This window comes from Staurois parvus, unplaced genomic scaffold (assembly GCF_062004578.1).
Source record: "Staurois parvus isolate SC_StPar_1 unplaced genomic scaffold, SC_StPar_1.0 ptg000012l, whole genome shotgun sequence".
Classification (NCBI taxonomy): Eukaryota; Metazoa; Chordata; class Amphibia; order Anura; family Ranidae; genus Staurois; species Staurois parvus.
In genome coordinates this window covers 524,006-539,919 of record NW_028317808.1, presented here as the reverse complement: position 1 = coordinate 539,919, position 15,914 = coordinate 524,006, and the positions used below count along the sequence as shown (strand labels likewise).

The 15,914-nt window shown below is 39.6% G+C and overlaps 1 protein-coding gene across 1 annotated transcript in view; it reads left to right on the top strand.

Annotated features, from left to right (window-relative positions):
* Positions 1-15,914, top strand: part of SHB (SH2 domain containing adaptor protein B) — a 342,168-nt gene that overhangs the window by 246,823 nt on the left and 79,431 nt on the right. Inside the window, exon 4 of the mRNA XM_089674562.1 lies at positions 14,756-14,927. Within this exon, the coding sequence (XP_089530688.1) occupies positions 14,756-14,927 (172 nt within the window). The remainder of the gene's footprint in view (positions 1-14,755; positions 14,928-15,914) is intronic.

Here is a 15,914-nt window from a genome sequence, read left to right as displayed (position 1 = left end):
TCCTCCCATCAGAAAGGGCATTGAAGATGAAACGTGGCTGGGTCTTCCAACATGACAATGATCCAAAACATAACGCCCGGGCAACGAAGGAGTGGCTTCGTAAGAAGCATTTCAAGGTCCTGGAGTGGCCTAGCCAGTCTCCAGATCTCAACCCCATAGAAAACCTTTGGAGGGAGTTGAAAGTCCGTGTTGCCCAGCAACAGCCCCAAAACATCACTGCTCTAGAGGAGATCTGCATGGAGGAATGGGCCAACATACCAGTAACAGTGTGTGCCAACCTTGTGAAGACTTACAGGAAACGTTTTACCTCTGTCATTGCCAACAAAGAATATATAACAAAGGATTGAGATGAACTTTTGATATTGACCAAATACTTATTTTCCACCATAATTCGCAAATAAATTCTTTCCAAATCAGCCAATGTGATTGTCTGGATTTTTTTCCTCATTTTGTCTCTCATAGTTGAGGTCTACCTATGATGCCAGTTACAGGCCTCTCTCATCTTTTTAAGTGGGAGAACTTGCACAATTGGCGGCTGACTAAATACTTTTTTGCCCCACTGTATCATACCTGTGGGATGCCTCTGGAAGCTGGATATCACTGTAGTAGACAACGCTACTCCAGTGATCTCCACTTGGCACTCACACCCGGGGCGGACTGACCATTGGGGAACTCGGCACTGCCCGGGGTCAGTAGGGGGCCCCATGAGATGTCCCTGGTACCTTTCATAGGCTTTTTTGGGTGTGGTTTGAGTGTGGGCGAGGACACGGGACCCCATGATCCCCTATTGCCCGGGGGCCCCATGAGTTTTCAGTCCGCCCCTGCTCGCACCATGTAAAGAATTATTGCAATTTATCAATAAATGTAAATGCATTCTCTCCAACGTAAACTGATGTTTACGTTGGAGAGACAGCATGGTGGTGATGTCACGATCTCCACCTTGTCAAATCATACAGTGCTTTGAATATATTCAGAAAATGCAAAGCATTCTCTGAGTGCTGATTCACACATGTGCGGTGCGGATTGAAGCTCATGTTTCACAGCTAATTGATGCAGTAGTTATTCAGCGGTTTCAGGTTTACATCCGTTTCAAGACCGGTTTACATCAGGTTCAGGGCAGGATTTTATCCTGTTCACAACTCATGACATGTTCGGTTTAGAAACGGTTCTGATAGAAGTCAGTGGCCTGTAATCCGCACGTGAACCGGACCGTACTTCTCAGAGTTTGGACAGGACTCTTTTTCAATCTGCGCTGCCAGTGCACCAGACATATGTGAACAGGCACCATAGGAAGCAATGTTATTTCACATGTCATGCGGATTGGATGCGGTTCAAACCGGCACTGAATTGCACCCATGCCAAGCACCCAACCTTCTGTGTTCACAATGCAGAAAGGGCAGCCACTTGGCACAGACCCTAGAAAACGTGGAGAACACTGGAGCTGCAAAGTCTGTTACAGTGAATTCCAGCTTTTAAAGGACTCTCATACGTGTTGTGTATGCATAGTTACATTGGTAAGAAAATGCCATACCTGGAATTCATCTTTAAGTGTTAAATGAATAGCAAAACCTTTTTTGACATGCTATATTATCATATTGAAATTTAGGGAAATTTTAGTGTACTTATTGTTCAGAAATAATATCCTCCCCAATGTCATTTAGTTACAAGATGATGTCTTGATTAGGGTTTGGAGCTGTAGAAGATACACTCACCAGCCACTTTATTAGGTACACCTGTTCAATTGCTTGGTAACACAAATTTCTAATCAGCCAGTCACATGGCAGCAACTCAATGCATTTAGGCGTCTACACTCACCGACCACTTTATTAGTGGAATTAAGGATATTAGGAAAATATCTCCCACACCATTACACCACCACCACCAGCGTGAACCACTGATACAAGGCAAGATGGATTTCATGTTGTGTACGCCAAATTCTGACCCTACCATCTGAATGCACAGCTGAAATCCAGACTCATCAGACCAAGTAATGTTTTTCCAATCTTCTATTCTCCAATTTTGGTGAGCCTGTGCAAAATGTATCCTCTGTTTCCAGTTCTTAGCTGACAGGAGTGGCACCCAGTGTGGTCTTCGGCTGCTGTAGCCCATCTGCTTCAAGGTTCGATGTGTTGTGTGTTCAGAAATGGTATTCTGCATACATTGGTTGTAACAAGTGGTTATTTGAGTTACTGTTGCCTTTCTGTCATCTCTAACCAGTCCTCTGACATCAACAAGGCATTTTCATTCACACAATGGCCACTCACTGGATATATTCTCTTTTTTGAGCCATTCTTTGCAAACCTTAGAGATGATTGTGAAAATCCCAGTAGACCAGCAGTTTTGTAATACTCAGACCAACCTGTCTGACACCAACAACCATGTCATGTTCAAAGTCACTTAAATCCCCTTTCCTCCACATTCCGATGCTCAGTTTGAACTTCAGCAAGTTGTCTTCACCACATCTAGATGCCTAAATGCATTGAGTTGCTGCCATTTGATTGGCTGATTAGTAATTTGTGTTACCAAGTAATTGAACAGGTGTATCTAATAAAGTGGCCAGTGAGTGTATATGAAAGTCATTTGTTTTACACCAATTGACCAAATGTCAACGTTTCAGAGTATAGCCCTAATCTGCACTTTGAGCATTAGGTATTTATACAGGTATAGGCTTAACAAGATGTCCAGTAGAGCACCAGAAACGTGTCTGGATAGGTCACTGGAGTAGATTAATAATTCACAAGGAACAAAAAAATAGAACAAAGGTGAAGTTGCTGTGAAGTTGATTTTATCTTAACCAGCATATCAGCTTTTCGAAACATGAAATCATGTTACCATTACGGACAATGTTATTTGCATGTCATCTGGCACATTAAGACAGTAGTTTCTCTACTCTGACTTCAGGGTCAGAAATGCAGTGGTATCCTGTTTCAGTTTCATAAACTATTCAGAGGTTCAGACCAATGCCCCCTATTATTTGGTTCCAATAGAGGAATAGATACACTTGGTTAAATAAAACCCTGCTGTAAGAGATGAAGGTTGGGGCTAGTTTAAAGTGGTTCTAAAGGCTCAAGGTTTTTTATCTTCATGTATTCTATGCATGAAGGTAAAAAAAAATGTGTGCATTGCCCCCCCCCCCAAATCTTTACCTCTTTACCTGAGCCCCCTCCAATCTAGCCTCTGCTGTCTGGAGACTCTTCCTGCTCATTGGCTGAGATAGCGGGAGCTGCTGTCAATCACAGCCAGTGAACCATTGAGGAGAGGGCTGGGATTGGGCCCGAACCGTTGTTTTCTGTGTCTTATGGACACATAGAGCGGCGGCTTGGGGCCAAGAATGCAGCGTTGCTGCCAGGGCTAGTGGCTTTCCCTGAGAGCACTGTTTGAGGGGGAGGAGCCAGGAGCGTCCACGGGGACCCGAAAAGAAGAGGATCGGGGCTGCCTTGTTCAAAGCCACTGCACAGAGCAGGTAAGTATAGACATTTTTGTTATTTTAAAAATAACTTTATTTTACTCAATTTAAAAAATACGACACATTAGTGTCACTTTAAGATAAAGGAGTTATAGTCTTGGTTGTATCCTTGCATTTCATTTCACAGACTTTAAAGCCATTACTTTCCAAAATAGTGCACTCTTAGACAGTTGTCACAGAAACAAGTGCTCCATTGGATCAGTACTCTACTCCAGTTTTGGTGTCAGCTCTAAATTTTGGTTTTTCATCACCTTTGGTCCTGGTGACAGCAGTCAACAGGAGAAATATAGAAGGTACATCTCCCTAAGGAGGACACAGTAAGCAATATAAACCTGACAAGGGTTTTAAACCTTCTTTGCTGTATACAAAAAAGTTTTTCCTTTAGATATACTTTAAATTTGGGTCATGACTTTAGGGAGGGAGGTTTCTGTCCAGTAGGCATCAATTATGGTCAGTAAATCTATATCTCCAACTCCACCCAAAACACTTTTTGAAGAAGGGCTACAAACTGTCATTTTTTTATTGTCATTGGTGTCCTTTTAGAGGAAATTTCACTGCACTTCTTGTCCTAAAGACCACATAGAAAGCGAGGAAATCTTCCCAACTTGAACACAGTTAATAAAAACCTGACAAACGTTTGAACACTTACATGATCTACAAAAATCTTGTCTCATTACTAGTTAGAAATCTGCTTTTGCATGGCCAGCTTTAGGGTGCCTCTTCTAGTTGAGGTTTCCGAGAGCCCATCAGAGATTAGCTGCGGTATCACACTGAATGAAAATACAGTGAATACATTCTAGTGCAGCCCACAAGTTAAACTACTACTTGGGAGAATGTCTACTCATGGGCTTAAAAATCTAATTGAGCATTGGATGGGAAGCTAAACTATTTTTATACTTCTAAATTAATTTTGCTTACAGAGAGGCTGATAAAAGGCAAATTTATAAAGTAGTGAAGGTGATGTTCAAAAAACATTCACTAGCAGCGAATTAATCAAACACATGCACCAGGAAAATTCACCTGCAGTAAATGTCTGTTTTTTTAACGATTCCCCTAGTGTTTTGTACCATTTAAAGGTATTTATCAGATTACGGGAAAGCATTAACTCCAAATTTTTCATTCTTAGTATTCCGGTTCTCCTCTGTAATCACAATACTGTGCCAGTGTTCAGTAATATATGCTAGAACATCTCCCCAGAGACCATCACTCATTACACAGCCTGCAGTTGTATAGTTATACATATTTTTACAGGAAGATACTGGTTTGCCAGATCATTCGCTAAGAACAAAAGTAAACACAGACATATTGAAGTGGATTATAAATTACACCATGGCTAGTAACGTGAGGTTGTCCATTCCGAGCAAAAGTCCAAGCCAATTTAAGTCACGGTGTTGGGCGCAGATCATCTTGCACTTTTTTTAGTTTAAATTTTTATCTTGTGTAAAGTACACGCCATTGAAATAGAATCCCTTAACTTTGATTTAGTTTGCACTACTATCAATGTTCTTTTTGCCACTGGCGCAACCAGTCCTATAATTATTACTTGCAGCATGTTGGAAGGAATTTATATTTGCAAGGTATTATTGAAAGCCTAAAATGCTTTGTTTTCGCAAACTAAGAATTCTAATGAGCATTTCATTTTTTGGGCTCCTTCTTACATGTGTCATAAATAGTGTACCATCACTACCCTGTATAATGGTACCCCTCTTATTTTAAAGATTTGTGTTTGAGTTGTAATATGAAACAGAAAACAGTTGAAAATATGAACATAAATATATATATAGGATAGTGTTTTTTGAGTAATTATTTACTAAAGGTACATACCACTTATTTATATTGTACAGTTGAAAATGCATATTAGGAGAATATGGGAAAGGATGCCCAGCTGAAGTTGCTTGCGAGTTGTGTTTAGGCTTTTATTATTAAACAGGGCAAGGGTTTAATTGAGGAACCCACAGCAGTCAATAATACTGGACCTTATTAAAGGTAGGCCAGTGCAAGGTTTAATTCATTGGAGGCAGACCAGTACAAAGACTAACTGGCTGCTAATGAGTATTGCACTTTGAGTTTTGCTACTTGAATTAACATTTTTCCTCTACTTACAACATAAATATTGGTTGCCCACCAAGGCAAAAGGACATTCTAAAGGTTATCAGTTTACCATCCAGTATACAAGATCTCAGAATTAACAGATGATCAAGCAGCATTCATTTTGTCACATCTCAACTGTATTTCTAGTAGTATGGACATTAGTGGGGCTGAAATGGGAATGGTTAGGCAAATTGAGGGCAATGCACCTGGTTTCTAAAGTTGTGATATCACTCCGTGCATTTTAGATTAGACATTTAATCAGAATTACAATATGTGATCACTGATAACCCACTCCAGCATGCTTTTAGAGCTATCACGGCTTGATGAGTTGGCAAATTGTCTGTTATATCCCAGATTTCCATTTGAGAAAGTTACAAGTCAGTTCCTTTGTATGGTTACATTGTTCAGTCATAGCTACCTTGCTATTGCCGTATAAAAGCGTGACAAACAAGATTGTAGAGCTGCAATCTACATTTGGTTATATGTTCTCTAATCAACTATGCTGAAAAATTGTGAGAACGATGCGGACATACACTTGTACGTTTCTATGTATGACAATGCATTGGGCAAGCATCAGTGTTGCCAGCCTTCTCTTTGGGGAGCAATAGCGATCAGTTGCCAAGAATTGGCAACTGGTTTACTAGGGGAGAACTGACGATATAGATGTGACCATTTCCAGACCCCACATCCCACTGTCAGATGTGCAACAGTCATCTTGTGTATGTGACCGTAGATTCGTTTTGCAGTTGATATAATAACTGAATTGTAAAATAAAAATGACAACCTTTAAAGTCATCTCATCATGTTGTCACAGTAGTAGATCGTTAAGATCATTATTTTGAACTTTTTTTCATATAGCCTTTCTTATTGTTTTGAGCAAAGAGAATTGATGCATTGAGAAGGAACACATTTCTGTGGTTTATTCCTTTCTACAAAATACATGAACTGTGTTTGATCATTTATCTAAAGATTAGATTCATGTCAGGCTTTGACACAGTTTCATATATCAATATTAATAAAAAAAGGCACTAAACCCTTGTGATCAACAACTAATTAAAGAATAAGCAGTGATGCAGTAACATAAATGAACATAAATAAATAGTACAATCCATAAATTAATTAAAAGTCCTTTTGAACTATAAACCATTTCATATATGGTTTATAAAGCCATATCAGTGTAGCATGACATATTTTATTATGCATCAATTGGTGGTAAATTTGTGCATTGAGCAACGTGAGAAAATGAATGTTACTTTGTGTCCCAGATTTTTCGAATTTGCTTTTTGACTATGATCTTGCAGTGAGTTATTAAGTGTTCTTGCATGGCAAGACCACTTACTGTTATCTCACATATATATTTTTATTATTAGCCAAATTTACCACCCTAACTCTTCCCACAGTTTTTACACTACATAGACAGTAATATACTGAAACGTGCGGATTGTTCCCGATTGGTGTGCTATTACTTTGTGAAACGTTTCACCAAATGGTTCACGAAATATCGGCATTTTTGTGGTGAAATTGGTCCCATAGGAATGAATGGCGGAATGTTCAAAACTAGAGTGTGAGCTGAAAAATCAGGACATGATTTCTAAACTGCCATCACTCCCTCATTTTCAAGCCCACCTACACAAATCTTATATCAAAACGTTCAGCTATCCCTGCTGCCACTAAAAATGTCCACGGCTAAGCCATAGTCCTGATAGTTTTCACAATATGACCATTTGTTTGCAACTCATGCTGCCCATTGACATTCATTGAAACTCCACTCTAGCCACCTCAAATTTGAAGGGCAATTTCTAAACTGCGACTGTGCCCTCATTTTTATTATTTCAGAGACATTCTATGCAACAAAATGTAGGTCTGGGTCTTGTGATTCTCACAATATAAAGCTCTTCGATGTAGGATTTATAATTTGTAAACTACAACCGTTTGAAGATGGCAACCACCAGTGAGGTGAGCAAGTTGGAGCAGTTTGTTTTTAACCACTCTTCTCTGCCCTTGCTGTAGAGTGAGCTGCCATATGAACCCAGGTGTGTGAGCAGGCAGCAGAGTGACAAAAGCTAGAGTGTGAGCTGAAAAATCAGGACATGATTTCTAAATTGCCATCACTCCCTCATTGACTAAATGTATTTAGTGGAGTGGGTCAACAAGTATGAAATTGTCACTTTCCCCCTGGATTTCACTCAGTAATGTTTCTTTTCTACACATTGCACCTCTCTCTCTTCTGTTTGTAGGACTTATGTACAATGCACAGTTTGTATTAACTGTTTGCATTAAAACCCCAGACAAGTCATCTGGAACCCAAGCAGCTAGGAGATATGACGGAGATAAGACGCACCTTTGAAAAAAATGTTGAAGCATCTCAAACACAAACTAAATGCATCTAAAAAAAACTCTACAGTTGGCTGCTTTCACAGTTGTAGGCGCTCTATGTATACAGTTTTCAAGCTCTGTTACGTCCATTTGACGACTTGTAGATTTGATGACGTCTTTGGAAAGCTTTTATTCGTGTCTCAAGATACACCCAGTTCAAGTAAACCTCAATAGGCACTTAGGCAGGCAAAAAAGTACACACTTTTTGATACCTCTGTGTTGGTACAGCAACATAAATTTATTATAGAGGTAAATGATAACGGAACTACCTATGATTCGGAGTAAAGAATGGAAATATCTGTTATTAAGCTGTGTGAGCACACTATCATTTTACTTGGAGCCATAGGCTTTTAAATCTAAGACTTAAAGAGTAACACCACTTGCGTGGGGAAAATATATCAAATAAAAAAATAATATAGTATATACAATTGCCTATATTGTAATTGGGTGTTATTAAAAATGACCTTTTTTCAATCTCCAGCGCTGTCATTTTCTGTAAACTGCAATGCAATATGGCTACCTGGAGGTGTTCTGTACATAGATGGTGTACAGAAGGCCCACCTGGGTATGTAATATCCTGCTTGTTTGACTTATTTTCCCAGAAGTCTATACTAAGAAAAAAGTCAGATTTTGGGCATCCCCTGCACCGAAAATTTTATTTTTGGTGAGATTATCCAAAGGAAAATCACATTTAAAGGGATGCAGACTCTACAACTTTCCTCAAGTGCAGCAGCTGATTATTATTGTTAGATAATTATCTATCAGCTGCTGCACTTGAGGAAAGTTGTAGAGTATATTATAGTATTAATATAGTATTATAATTGTAAAACCACTCCCATACAGATTCACTCTGCACATGGACACATACAAACAAATAGCTGTTTCTTCAGAATAACAAAAGGTAGGAATCTGCAACAAACTTTGTTAAAATCCCTGCAATATACATAACTATCCAGAGGGGAATGGGTTTTTTTTTTTTCCCCTCAATAAAAGTAGAGTTACTTTAAGGCTGCACTCCCTGAATTTTTTTTTTGACACGGCATACGTCACACTTACTCCTAAAATCCAAGCTCCTTTCATTCTGTGAACCTGAATGAAAGAGTTTTGCATTGTATCAAAATCCAGTGAACTTGCACTATGGGTGCTGGCTCAGGGTTAGAGCTCGTCCAGTTTGCACATGCAGAACTGGAGTTTGGCAGTCGGGATCTCCTCCTTCCAAAGAGACCCAATAGTCATGCAAGCAAATCAACATCAGCCTAGCTCAGTCTAGGCCCCACCCCTGACCCATTTTGCCCCACCCCCGGACCTTAGTCATGGAGGTACTTGCATGAATTTCAGGCCTCTTTGGATTGTGACAATTGTGATCTCCTTCTTCTTTGATGCTATATACTACACAGAGCAATCGTCTGCTGGCACTGCAGGGATGAGTGCAACAATCGTGACAGTGAAAGACTCCTGTTGTTTATGCTTCCTTTCCTCTCCCATCTTCCATTCACAAATCACCTTTTATAGAAGAGAATACAGAAATCCCCTCTTCTCCCTTTGTCCTTTCACAGAACGCCTTGTATTCTGTAAAAAAGAGTGCAAGGCATTTTGTCAATGGATGATGGGAACTGAAAGGAAAGGAGTGCATGAAGGCATAAGATTGTTTCTCAATATTGTTGTAACCACACAGATTGGACAAAGTTGCTCTTATGGCTATAGGCACATTTAGTTGTGGCCGTAGAAGCCTTGGAACAGTGTAATCAAGAACTGGTCAGCATTGAGAATTTAAAAAGAACATGTTCTTGGAGGTTAGGTTTGTCTCATTTTTCTCTATTGATTCCTTTCTCCAATTTAGGTGTCCTTTTATCATGCAGCGGTAAATGACCACTGCTCAGTTCTCCGGCATTCTCAGAGGAGACAGTTCTCCTCTGAATGTCTTTTTATGAAGCGGTGTAGATCACTTCTCCGAATGAAGAAAGTGATCTACAAACGCTTTGAACGCTGAAACATGGCTGCTTTTACTATAATCTCGTGAGATTGCAGTAAGAGATCAGTCAAACACCGTTTACTAAGCAGTGGTAAATTTCCGCTGCTTCGTTTGTGGTTCTTCCGATTCTCCACCTCTGGGCCGGAGAATCTGGAGGGAGAACACAGATCGCCAGTGAAGGGCTGATATCGCTCCTTCATATACTGGCCATCTGTGTGCTGAGATGATCAGCGGAGAACATGTTCTCCGCTAATCATCTCTGTTTCCTAAACCACTAATGATCTGAGATCAGCAACGATCCTCAGGATCGCCGCTGATCTCTGTTTCATAAAAGGACACCTTAATGTAAAAGAAGCACCAATTATGTATTAATTAAAAAAGAATCCAAATGTAAACCAATTTCCTGAATGTGGCTTAAGGTCCACCTTTTATAAACTGGGAGAGGGAAAGCCAGCATTAGAAGTTGAGGGGATCTTCTTGATTGCCAGTGTGCTGTTAGGAACAGAAGAGTAACCTCAAGAGTGTACTTCTACTCCTTCATTGTCCAATCAATAGGCTGGGGGGGGGGGGGGGTTCTAGGCCAAGCTTTTCTCAATGGAAGTAAAGGTTGTGCTGTTTTACAGGTGTGTCTGGAACACAAAAGTGCCTGCATAACTAAATGGTTCATGAATATAGGTTTTAATTGTGTATACAACTGGAGTTCAGCATTAAAACAAGGAAATTATTTACTTAACCTAAAATGCTAGACGGCCTTTCTTTGGAAACTCAAAATGCTTTAACAACCCTATAAATAAAGAAAACATACTGAAGAACACATTTTGTAATTCAGTACTAGTACAGGCTTCAAGTTTTATGTTTCTTTTCTCCCAATGTCCCATGAAAGAGGTTTATGTGTGTCTATTAGTGACTGTGTGAGGCAGAACAGGTATAAATCCTGTCAAGCTGTCCTTGTGTTACGTCTGTGTGTGGTTAACGAGGCTGTGTGTGACTAATTCCGTTTATTTGGGCATGACACACTCTGTGAATATGGGAAAAGGGTCTTGTTCCCGAAGAACGCATTCAACTGTATGGGGAAATATACCTTTTCCTGTTGACGCACTTTTTCCGTTATAATGTGATATCCGTTTTTGATTTACAAATATACTGCGCAATAGCGATCAGTTGCCAAGAATTGGCAACTGGTTTACTAGGGGAGAACTGACGATATAGATGTGACCATTTCCAGACCCCACATCTCACTGTCAGATGTGCAACAGTCATCTTGTGTATGTGACCGTAGATTCGTTTTGCAGTTGATATAATAACTGAATTGTAAAATAAAAATGACAACCTTTAAAGTCATCTCATCATGTTGTCACAGTAGTAGATCGTTAAGATCATTATTTTGAACTTTTTTTCATATAGCCTTTCTTATTGTTTTGAGCAAAGAGAATTGATGCATTGAGAAGGAACACATTTCTGTGGTTTATTCCTTTCTACAAAATGCATGAACTGTGTTTGATCATTTATCTAAAGATTAGATTCATGTCAGGCTTTGACACAGTTTCATACATCAATATTAATAAAAAAAGGCACTAAACCCTTGTGATCAACAACTAATTAAAGAATAAGCAGTGATGCAGTAACATAAACGAACATAAATAAATAGTACAATCCATAAATTAATTAAAAGTCCTTTTGAACTATTAAACCATTTCATATATGGTTTATAAAGCCATATCAGTGTAGCATGACATATTTTATTGTGCATCAATTGGTGGTAAATTTGTGCATTGAGCAACGTGAAAAAATTAATGTTACTTTGTGTCCCAGGTTTTTCGAATTTGCTTTTTGACTATTGCACAGATCTTACAGTGAGTTATTAAGTGTTCTTGCATGGCAAGACCACTTACTGTTATCTCACATATATATTCTTATTATTATAGCCAAATTTACCACCCTAACTCCTCCCACAGTTTTTACACTACATAGACATTAATATACCGAAACGTGCGGATTGTTCCCGATTGGTGTGCTATTACTTTGTGGAACGTTTCGCCAAATAGTTCACAAAATATCGGCATTTTTGTGGTGAAATTTGTCTCATAGGAATGAATGGCGGAATGTTCAAAACTAGAGTCGGAGCTGACAAAAGCTAGAGTGTGAGCTGAAAAATCAGGACATGATATCTAAACTGCCATCACTCCCTCATTTTCAAGCCCACCTACACAAATCTTATATCAAAACGTTCAGCTATCCCTGCTGCCACTAAAAATGTCCACGGCTAAGCCATAGTCCTGATAGTTTTCACAATATGACCATTTGTTTGCAACTCACACCGCCCATTGACATTCATTGAAACTCCACTCTAGCCACCTCAAATTTGAAGGGCAATTGCTAAACTGCGACTGTGCCTTCATATTTAATATTTCAGAGACATACTATGCATCAAAATGTAGGTCTGGGTCTTGTGATTCTCACAATATGAAGCTCTTTGCTGTAGGATTTATAGTTGTTAAAACTATAAATAATTAAAAGTTGAAATGCATTTCTCACTCTATCAAGCTTGCCATGTGCACTTTTTAAATTTGATCAATCAATTGGTTTGTGTAATGTTTACTATCTTTACTCACTCCAAACACTTCACACAGTTACTCTGCCCACTCCATAAAGTTACTCTGCCCAGTCCAACCTTTTCACAGTTACTCCAGCCACTCCAACCACACAACAGTTACTCAAGCCACTCCACCCAGTTACTCTGCCCACTCCAGTTGTAGACTACTGGTGGAGGCAAGAACACTTCACACAATTTCACCAGAAATTGTAGCTTTTCTAGTTTATATATGTAATTGTCTGTTTCCTGCTGCTTGTACAATTACGTCTCGTGATCTGTTCATTGGAAGGGACGAGTGATTATTATTATTATTATTATACAGGATTTATATAGCGCCAACAGTTTGCTCAGCGCTTTACAATATAACGGGAGACAATACAGCAACAATACAGTTCAATACAAGAGGGATTTGAGGGCCCTGCTCCTTGGAGCTTACAATCTAGGATTAATATTGTACTGTATAGAGTACCTAGGGGGATGACCCTTGGCAGAAAAAAAACATAGATTAAACACTGTTAGGATACTTTTCAACAGTGTGAATGAGTTGTTAATTATCTATGTCATGTCTGATTAGTAAACAGGATTTCTGTTCTAATAAGCATTCTGATTGTTTGTGACCTTGAGGGTATGCCTTTTTTTCCTCCATATGGGAAGTGACATTAGTATGCACATGATAGATGTAACTTTCCAATCCAGTATTACGTTGGGCTTCAGTTATATCGAGTTATATACTTTAACTATTTTCGTTAGAGACTTTTTTAAATTCATTTTTTAATAACGAGGATTTTGAAGGAAGATCGCGTGACACTTTATATTGTAAAGCACTGAGCAAACTGTTGGAGCTATATAAATCCTGTATAATATAAAATATATAAATAATGATAGATTAGATTGTAAGCTCTAATGAGCAGGGCCCTCGTTTCCTCTTGTACCAAATTTTATTGTAACTAATGTCTACCTTCATTTTGTAAATGAAAATGGATCACAAAAGATCTAGAAAATATTATTTTCCTTGTTCTGTATACAGCTGGTAGCAATTGTCAATGGAAAGTAGAGGGTACACATGAGTGTCAAACTGCAGCATGTATTCAATTTTTGAAACATGCTTTAAGCTGGAGTGAAATGTTAATTGATGCTGAATTCTGGGGGAAATGGAAAAAAAACATTTTCAGTGGGGCTTCCCCGGCATTTCAGGAGTTGAATGCTCGTTTTTGCTCAGAGTACTGGTATAAAGTACACTTGCCTACATTATCTCTCGTTATTGCATGCTCCTTCAATGCAACCGGTGCCCCACAGCCCCTTCTTTTCTGCACTCCAAACTCCTCCAGCTTCACATGCTCCTCCATCCAGGCACTGATAACACCAAAAGGAACCTCATATAATGTAAAATACTTTTTATTGATGGCTAAAAGTTAATCATGTACCACTCAATTTTAAGTGTGCAACACTAGCCCTTTGTATGCAAGAATCAGATTAGATCTCAGCAATGCCACCCTTCATTGTTAATGCAACTTTTCCTCTAGATCTTAGTGCAGCTCTCTCTCACAAGGTACACTCTTTCCAACAAGTTGTAGGATTCCCTAGTGGAACCTTAAAGGAGGAGTATGGTCCAAGATCTTTAGACCATAGTTCTCCTATGGATCAAAGGAGTGCAGTTACTGTAGCTCTATGCTCCTGTGACCCAGATTCAGCCAGCAGTGGGCTAAAGTCTGCTGAAGGCTGAAGTCACAGAGTCAGTCCAGGCTCTGCGGGGATCCTGACAATAATGTCAGGATCCACCCAGATGCCTGAGCAGCAGCTGGCTCAGCCTCTCTGCGTGCCGCTGAGAGCCTGAGCCAGCTGATTCTGCCCCATCCACAGTCCTGTGCTCCAGTGAGCACTTGAGGGGCAGACCGTCACCACGTGGAGTGGACCCAAGAACTGAGCACTCAGCCACCTTTGATTTCTCGGTATAGAGCCGGCAGGGGACAACTGCAGCATCGGATTGATACTGCAGCTGTCTTGGTAAGTATAAATGTATGTTATTTTCCATTTCCGCACTTGTCTTTTGAACTGTATATGATAAAAACAAACAAGGATGTAAAAATGTGAGAACCACATAAATTTATTTTATTTAACTATTACAATTGCACTATATAGAAGCTAAAGAAATGACACTCACAAGTTGGAGAGAATGTATGCAGATACTGCTTTCCGGCTGTCACGGGTTGACACCACTAATCTTTTTTTTAATTATTAATTTGTTCCTTTTCTACAGCACAGTTCAATGGCAGCGAAAAGAGGCAGTCGTCGCCATCTCCAAGCAGTGACAGACGCAGACAGCTGAGAGCTCCTGGAGGGGGCTTCAAACCGATAAAACACGGCAGCCCTGAACTTTGTGGTGTCTTGGGCGAGAGGGTGGATCCAAATGTTGCACTGGAGAAACAAATGTGAGTCTTAGTAGGAAGTGATTTTATTGTCTTACATGATTCCTGTTTTGTTTTTTCAAAATTGATTACTATTACAGTATTTGAAGGATAAGCCTATCCATAAATAATTGTGGTTTGTTTGAATGCTGGCAGGTGCCTGTCTGCAGCCAGCTTTCAATTTCTGTCTAGAGTCTATGGTCACCCACCCTCACTGGATTCCTTCAAATTGTATATGACAAGAAAAAGCATGTAAAAATGTGCGCACCATGTCTAAGATTATTTTAGTTAACTATTACAACTGTACAATGAAATGCTTGCTAAAGAAATGAAAAGACTTCCATAATAACATCATTTTAATTCTAAACTTCAGGCAAATACTACGTACACAGCTAAATACATTTAAGAAACATTTGCCTGGGATAAAACTTGAAAGAAAAATGTACACTGATATTGCCCCTGGCTTATCATACTTTTCTGGGAACTTTGGCGCTTTAATATCCCCAGAAAAATGTACTGGTTCTACCTCTGTCCATGAAGTCTCACTCATTTGTTACAGTTAATGTAGACAACTCCTTATGCAGACAGGCGCTGGCACCCACATGGCGTACAGGATGCATTTGTGATGCCTGCACCACTCTGAGCTGCGTTCAGGCAGCCTATGAAAGAGGCTGCACAAAAACAGCCGCATGTAAAATTTTGACAGGAGCGGGTGCACAGCCCTATACACAGACAGTGTGTGTTTGGGGCTGTGCAGGGCAGTCACATTTCCATAGGCTGTCTGCATGCAGATACCAAAACAAATGTCCTCAGAATGCAGTACAGGTGTTAAATTTATTATTTCAAATCTTCAGTCCTCTTCCCTCCCATGCCGCATCAGTGGCAATCTTCCATTGCTGTAAGGGTTAATGTATCCATAGGAACTGTCATAGGTGCGCATCAAGAGTGCCAGCTGTGTCCATTCTTTGCACTCCCCTCCTCCATTCAAAGAAGCTGTACTATGGTTTCCAA